We start from the raw sequence: 8,490 nt of genomic DNA on the forward strand, positions 1-8,490 counted from the left end.
TTGCATCATTTAGTAGTTTTGGATCTCTTGTGTTTTGCTAAACTCACACTGTATAACGTTAGCTGGTAGTTTATCCAGGTTATCAGAAGGTTTGTTTCAAAGAACCCCTATTTTCCACCAGGTGTGTTTTGATTGGCCATTACAAGCCAAAGACTATACAATTGTGTAATTAAAAGTGGCAGGTCCATCTAGATGTATGATGGATGGATCAGACAACCAATCAGTACAGCCCCTGTGTAGGCTTGGTAAGTTTATTATCACCTCCTTCATCATTATCATCATCGGCATCATCTTCATCACCCTCATCTAGGTTCGTTGACCCAGAAGAATTTCAAAGGAAACTTTCAATTGCAAGCACATTTTTTATTGCAAATGATCATGAGGTTATTGGATATGTGTCTAGGTCATATCAATATTGGTTGTATTGATACAAATCAGTTATTGCATACATTTGCATTTTATTCACTTCAAAAACACAAAAGACTACAATAACGACTTTGATTTCACAAAATTCTTCGACAAACTGTAGTTGTTTTTTTGTTCGACTTCGGTAGTGTTGCCAAGAGCTAGTTTTGTAAAAAAATAAAATAAAATCTATTCTCCTGAATCTTTTGACTCTGGTCCATTTTTAGCTGTCTAAATGATTCTTCACTTATCTCCCTGGCTCTGCCTCACCGTCCCCAACCCTCCTATCTTCTCACACATATTTTCTTTAGTGCTTTTGCCTTTTTTATTTTTAGCAGAAGCAGGCTAACCTGCCGGCCTTCTTACAGATATCTTATCTGTGTGCTGGACCAATTAGAGGTGAGACACCATTTAAAGACACGTGGACATGCTGGAGGAGATATTAAAGACGGCGGCTCGACAAGACCTTCTCTTGTCTCGTTATTCTGCTGGTGGAAGCAGAGGAAGGCGATCAGATGGGTGGTGATGGGGATGTGGGTGGGAGAGTGTGTTTTACCTCCTCCCTGGCCTCCTACCAGCAGCAGAGAGGCAGGTTACAGAGAGCTCTTAACAAAGCCGGATCGCATGATGTCTAGCCTGCCCTCCTGATATGAAACATTATTCCAAGAATTCATGAATGCTTTGATATTTCAAGATAGATTAGACCTCACAAATACAGATATGAAGGCGCGCAGTGAAACAGCCAACTTGGATTTCACATTGCTGTCGTATTTGCAGTTACAAAATCTTCGGACGATTGTCAGGTTTCTTCACACCCGCATCATTTTGTTCTCGCGACCTCACCGGGTTTTGTGGAAGGCGGGCTGCTTAAGACTGATCTGGTTCACTGATCCATTCTGTTCTTTTCCTGACTGATCCTTTCTGCCCCTTGCAGGACCGTCAAGATCGAGGTGTACGACTGGGACCGGGACGGCAGGTAACACATCTGCGATCTGCTACCTTGGTCTGGCTCTGTGTTCTACAGCCAATCCTGGCTTCTGGAAACGGAGACATCCTGATTTGTAGATCTAGAATGTATCCAACCAGGACAGCCGGCTGTTAACTCACTGCCCATTAAGGAGGAAGTGGGATCCAGGCTGGACCTTTGATATGAATATAAAATGATATCACACCTCCCTGTAGTTAACCAGGGAAGGTCTTTCTGTCCTTGTCTGTCGCTTCGTTCCTCTGTTCTACTCAAACCTGTGATCTGTGATGTAATGCAGCGATACCAGTCTCACATGAGAAACATTTGTCTCAATCATGTGTCATGTGACTGGAAAATTTGATTCTAATTTAAAAAGCAACAACATTACAATTAAGTTACAAGTTAGTCATCTGTAACGTGAAAAAAAAATCCCTCCCCCAGCAAAACAAAATGCGTACAAATTCTAATTTGTACTGATTCCATATATGACTAACTGATAGTGCAGGATGGTTTAGTGGATGAAGATGTGTTTGGTCAGCGATTGCGGACTTCAACGATTGAGGGCAGCAACACGTCCTGGTTCTGCGGCATGATGTCACTTCCTACCACTTCGTGTCGGTCAAGGGACATCACCTTTCACCTCAGTTTACCTAATGAGTGTTCCACAAGAGGTATCGGTGTTCCTACTGTTTGTGCCACCTTCCTCATTCTCTGGATCTGTCAGTATCCGGGGGATCTGTCGCTGCAAAACGCTAGTGCACGTCTCCTCCTGGCTTGCCTTCAGAGAGAGTGGTTGGCTTCTGTATTCAGCTCTGTGACGGGAGACTTGTATTGTTGTTCTGTGTTTTTTGGGGCACTCCCACGCGTATCGCACCAGTCTCTCTCGTGACAACTTGCTCTGCTTTGAAGGTTCCTCCACTCTCTGGGGAGCGAAGCGGTGGAGATGGAGCTTCACATCGTTTGTGTGTGTGTCTTGGTGAATCTTCTTTTATTTTTAACACATCTCCCTCTCTTTTGCGCTCTCTCTCTCTCTCTCTCTCTCTCTCTCTCTCTCTCTCTCTCTCTCTCTCTCTCTCTCTCTCTCTCTCTCTCTCTCTCTCTCTCTCTCTCTCTCTCTCTCTCTCTCTCTCTCTCTCTCTCTCTCTCTCTCTCTCTCTCTCTCTCTAGTCATGACTTCATCGGGGAATTCAGCACCAGCTACAGAGAGCTCTCCCGGGGCCAGAGTCAGTTCAACGTCTATGAGGTGGGCGTGTGTTCATCTGCATGTTTGTGTATGGGGTGTACAGGAGAATGAGACCCTGTCTCAAACACGAAGCAGAGGGTTTGACTGAACTCCAGGATTGGTGCCAATCTTCCGATGAACCGCCTCGCTAACTTGTTGAACGCTGCTACACACACACACACACACACACACACACACACACACACACACACACACACACACACACACACACACACACACACACAGAGACAAGTGCACCCACAGGCACACACATGTGCATGTACGCACAGACACACAGACACACAAGCGCACGCACGCACACATACACGTACACATACACACATTAACGCACACACACACACACACACACACATACATTTTATACCAGCACACGTACGCGGGAGCACACAAGGCCCGAGAGGGAGAGAGGGGAAGAGAGATGAGGTTAAACTGCAGTGTTCAGGTTCCAGCGGTCTAGCCCTCACATAATTTAGATTGTCGACCTTATAGTGCATTAGTCTGTGTGTGTGCGTGCGTGTGAGCATGTGTGTGTGTTTGTCTGTGTGTGCCTGTTGGTGTGCCTGTGTGTGTGTGTGTGTGTGTGTGTGTGTGTGTGTGTGTGTGTGTGTGTTCGTCCGTGTGTGTGTATGCATCTGTGCATGTGCACCTGTGTGTGTGCAATGCGCGTGTGCCTGTGTGTGTGCGTCTGTGTGTTGGAGGGAGAGTGTGTCCTCCCACACCCAATGGAGCCCTGTCCTTCCACTGTAGTAACAGCGTGTCCTTGCTCGTCTGTTTCTCTCGTTGGAACAAATCCAGGCAGACGCGCTGCCTTCTCTGTCCCCGGAGAGCCTTTCTGCTCCATGACATCAGCCTATTTTATGACCGCAGAAGGCTGGGATGTTAGAAGGCTGATAAGATGTGTTGAGGGCCCTCTCAGAGTCTGTTGGGGCCCCTTACTGGGCATGAGAAGGATGTGTGTGTGTTTGTGTATACGTTTGTGTGTACCTGATCGTTCATGACATGTGTGTGTGTTTTCACTGTCTAACCCCTACCTGCTCCCTAATGACCTGTCTTTATACTCACCGTATAACCCCTACCTGCTCCTTAATGACTTGTCTTTGTATTACCCGTTGAACCCCTATCTGCTCCTTAATGACCTGTCTCTGTACTGTCTAACCCCTACCTGCTCCTTAATGACCTGTCTCTGTACTGTCTAACCCCTACCTGCTCCTTAATGACCTGTCTCTGTACTGTCTAACCCCTACCTGCTCCTTAATGACCTGTCTCTGTACTGTCTAACCCCTACCTGCTCCTTAATGACCGGTCTCTGTACAGTCTAACCCCTACCTGCTCCTTAATGACCGGTCTCTGTACTGTCTAACCCCTACCTGCTCCTTAATGACCGGTCTCTGTACTGTCTAACCCCTACCTGCTCCTTAATGACCGGTCTCTGTACTGTCTAACCCCTACCTGCTTCTTAATGACCTGTCTCTGTACTGTCTAACCCCTACCTGCTCCTTAATGACCGGTCTCTGTACTGTCTAACCCCTACCTGCTCCTTAGTGACCTGTCTCTGTACTGTCTAACCCCTACCTGCTCCTTAATGACCTGTCTCTGTACTGTCTAACCCCTACCTGCTCCTTATTGACCTGTCTCTGTACTGTCTTACCCCTACCTGCTCCTTAATGACCTGTCTCTGTACTGTCTAACCCCTACCTATTCCTTATTGACCTGTCTCTGTACTGTCTAACCCCTACCTGCTCCTTAATAACATCTCAGTATGTTCACTGTGTAAAAGGCAACTTGATCTACATCCAGGGCTGGACTGGCCATCGGGCGTACCGGGCAATGCCCGGTGGGCTGGCAGGCCTTTTTGGGCCGACGAGGTTTACTTTTTTTTTTTTTTTTTTAATGGACCCGGCCCGGCCCAGCCCCGTCACACAGCCGAGGGCCGAGGTCTGTTCCTTCCCTCTCGGTCGTGCGGGCTGTCAACTTAACCTGAAAGTTCAATAAAACACACACAGCAGAAGGCCGAGGTCACCTCGGCTGTCAATCAGTCACGTCACTAACTGACAGAAAAATGGAGAAGAAACGTAAAGGAGGCCCCCCCCCCCCGTCAACAATCGCTGCCCGGGACGTAACTGCGCACGTTCTTTTCTTTTTTAGTATCATAGTGGGCTGCCATGGCCAAAAAAGACAGGGCCATTTTTTGGTCCCAGTCCAGCCCTGTCTACATCCTCTTATGGGCTGTATGCACTTCAGCTCATCTTGTTTCATAGCAGAACAATGAGCATTGAGTTGTGTGTTCCTCAGGTGGTGAACCCCAAGAAGAAAGGCAAGAAGAAGAAGTACCTCAACTCTGGAACTGTAAATACTGCTCTTCAGCCCAGAACATTAAACAACATTAACGTATAACCTTTAACATCATGTTCTCCTTTTGTTGATGACCTCTGTTTTCTCTCGCTCTGTCTATCTCTCGCTCTGTCTATCTCTCGCTCTGGCTCTCTCTCTCTCTCTCTCTCTCTCTCTCTCTCTCTCTCTCTCTCTCTCTCTCTCTCTCTCTCTCTCTCTCTCTCTCTCTCTCTCTCTCTCTCTCTCTCTCTCTCTCTCTCTCTCTCTCTCTCTCTCTCTCTCTCTCAGGTAACACTGCTGTCATTCCTGGTGGATATCGAGGTCACCTTCTTGGACTACATCAAAGGAGGGTAAGTCAATTACTGCCCACACGCTGGTATATGGGAGCTATAGTTCTTTGAGTTTACCTTCCTGAAGTACATTAAAGGAGATGAGGTTGCTTTGTGTATTATTGGTCATAGATGGGCATGGCCCACTCAATTTTCCCTGGGCCCGTTTAAAGTCCAATTCCCAGCCATGCTTCTGGGTTTCACACACAGGGTGAAATGGGAGTTGTAGTTCTTTAAGGGCACCCTCTTAGACTACATTGAAGCATGGAAAGTCAGGCACTGCACCCTTGCTGAGAGATGGGCGTTGTAGTTATTTTAGGGTACCTTCTGAGACTACATTGAAGTAGAGCAGGCAAGGCACTGCACACAGACTGAGAGATGGGATATGTAGTTCTTTAAGGTCAGTAATTGCAACCACCATGATGAGTGGACGCTCATAGAAGGAGAACGAGACAAAGGGAGGGGAGAGGGAGGCAGGAATGGCGAGAGAAAGAGTGTGAAAGTAAGACAGATGAGGTGACTTGAAGCCAAGAGGAAAGTGCATTTGTGTGTGTGTGTGTGCACGTTCGTGTGTCTCTGTTTGTGTGCGTGTGCATATGTGTGTGTGTGTGTGTTTGTTTGCGTGCGTGTGTGTTTGTGTGCGTGCGTGCATGCGTCTGTGTGGGTGCGTGCATACGTGTGCATGCGTTTGTAAGCAGAGCACACTATGCAGTCAGGTATGGCTTGGCTGGTCTCCCACACTTTCATTCTATGTGCAGGGAGAGAGAGAGGGGGGCAGGGAGCGAGAGAGAGGGGTGCACGGAGAGCGAGAGAGATGCTACACATAGGGGTGAAGACTCCTTCTACGGCCCAGTTCCAGGAGCACGTTAGATTCACTCACCGCCTTACCTCATTACTTGTAGAGACTGAGATGTCTGTTGTTCTTCCTTCTTGTCATCACCCTCTGGCTACCTGGGCTAGATTAGACGCTTGTTAGATTTTGTAAAAATTGAATTTCCTGATGAGATGCAATGAAAAAGATCTTAATTTATTAACGAGTCTGGTTCCATAACTGATCTAATCGAGTACTTCGTTATTTTTCCCCTCTATCGTTTTTAAACTGCTTTGGTGATGTAATTGTTTCTTTATCAGGCAGAGAGAGAGAGAGAGAGAGGGAGAGGGAGAGAGAGAGAGGAGGATAAGGGCGAGAGAGGCCATGGAATTTAAATTGAAGGAGAGATGTGTGAGCAGGAGGGGAATATTCAACAAAGTCATGGAGAGAATTGAAGGAAAAGATTGAAGAATTGAGAGATCAGGGCGAGATAGAACGAGCGAGGATGTCTGGGGAGAGAGAGAGGATGTGTTTGTTAATGGATGCTGTTTTCTGATTCCAGTCTGCTGCTCTTCCAGTTCCGTCACAGCAGTTATCACTGCTGCTGGTCCCTCTCACCCAACACATATACAGACCTCATCTGGCTCGTCCAATCAAAAGGGACGCTTTCAAATGAATAGCAACGCTTTCAAATGAATAGCAGACATTTGATTTTATTGTCGTGATCCTTCATGTTCTGTTGTTTTTGTTGTATTTCTTCTTGCTCCAGGCTGTAAACCAGATAACGCCCAACCCTTTCTTATACGAGTAGTCTTGTGTGTGCTGCACATATCTCTGGGAAAAGCATTTGTTTCTCCCAAAACAGGAGTTGAACCCCTCCTATTGTACACATTGTACACATGAACAAAAACACACACACACACACACACACACACACACGCAGAAGACACACACAGTTCACCCTGCTTATTGGCCCACCTGATGGGCTTCAGGCCGTTGTAGTGCACCTCGGAGTCGACCCTTGACCTTTGTCCCCGGTGTGTGGTCGTACAGGATGACCTCTAGCTCGGGGTCCTCATCCGCCTGGCCGGGTGCTCTGTGGTCAGACACCAGGTGGATTCTGGGTAATAATGCCCCCCTGTTGCTCTGATGGCAACAAGGAAACAATCCGTTCTTGGTTCGTAGTAACATCGGCTAAAGTGTAATCTGCAAAATGATAAATTCATAATTATTGGTTTGCGAGTGTCCTCTGGTACACAACACAACAATAAAACGGTAATGATGATCATTGCAGCTGATTGCAGCACTCTGCTGTGTCGTTTAAGTGACTCCAGTTAATTAGTTAGTGTAGCGTACAGTCTGTGCCATTAGGAAATCAACAAGAGTCATTCGGGAGATGTGATAGCACTGTGGTACCAGCTGTTCAGCGTGTTTAAAATCCTGATGTGAACCTGTGGGCTCTGACTCTAGCAGAGAGACTCCATAGCTTTTCTAGATCCCCACTCTTATTATTTTACGTTTATTTATCAAACGCACAATTCAACAACATCCATTCATTCACTCTGTTCAATATAGTCATTACAACAAGGCAATGGTCGGCCACGTCTGGACATGCATGACCAACATGTGTCCGTCACGTATGTACACATGGTTAACACAGGGCACCCTATGTGAGGCTGATTAGTCCTCACAAGGCAGCTTTGACATCCACCCATCACATCCTCTGGTTGGACCCTCCCCCTTGGGAGGTCGCCAGTGGATGGATCGACCAATCAGCCTCACCCCAGGTGGTGGAGTAGGGGTCCTTTAAACGACCGCTAGATAAGGAAACGTTATCCCTGCTTACACAGCCTCCTGCAGTCTGCAGTCCCATGACTTACAGCTCCACTCCCCCAGTGTACACAACGCTGGGTAGTGGCAGGTGTGTGTAGGCGCGTGTAAGAGTGTGTGTGTATCTGTGTGTGTCGACGGCGCGTGTGGTGATGTGTGTGTGGATGCAGCTTTAATGTGTGTGTAGAAGCATGTATAGTTTGCGTGTGTAGTGTGTACATCCTTATGTATGCGTTTCTGCATTATCTGCGTAGATAATGCAGAAATGTCTCTAGATGAGTGCGCCTGAAGTGGGTAGATGTGTGTGTGTGTGTGTGCGCGTGTGTGCGCGTGTGTGTGCGCTAATGGAGGAAAGCGGGTTAGTGTGTCCCTGCAGACAGCCTATTACGCTGGCCTTGTTTGCCAGAAGCACTCAGTGAGCATCAACAAGGCTTTCACACTCACAACCCCTCACACACCCTCTCGCTTGCAAGCAGGCCGGTCCTCACTCTCTCTGTGCACGCGCACACACACACACACATGCACAAACAAACAAACGCGCATACGCACACAGAAACACACACACACACATACG

General features: G+C 47.3%; 1 protein-coding gene across 2 annotated transcripts in view; it reads left to right on the forward strand.

Annotated features, from left to right (window-relative positions):
• The window catches only part of LOC115531985 (copine-8), a 61,928-nt gene that overhangs the window by 39,345 nt on the left and 14,093 nt on the right, over positions 1-8,490 (forward strand). For both annotated transcript variants that reach the window (XM_030341387.1, XM_030341388.1), the window contains 4 exons: positions 1,340-1,381; positions 2,540-2,615; positions 4,908-4,961; positions 5,235-5,296. In XM_030341387.1, coding sequence (XP_030197247.1) covers positions 1,340-1,381; positions 2,540-2,615; positions 4,908-4,961; positions 5,235-5,296 — 234 coding nt within the window. The remainder of the gene's footprint in view (positions 1-1,339; positions 1,382-2,539; positions 2,616-4,907; positions 4,962-5,234; positions 5,297-8,490) is intronic.

Source organism: Gadus morhua, chromosome 19 (assembly GCF_902167405.1).
Source record: "Gadus morhua chromosome 19, gadMor3.0, whole genome shotgun sequence".
NCBI lineage: Eukaryota > Metazoa > Chordata > Actinopteri > Gadiformes > Gadidae > Gadus > Gadus morhua.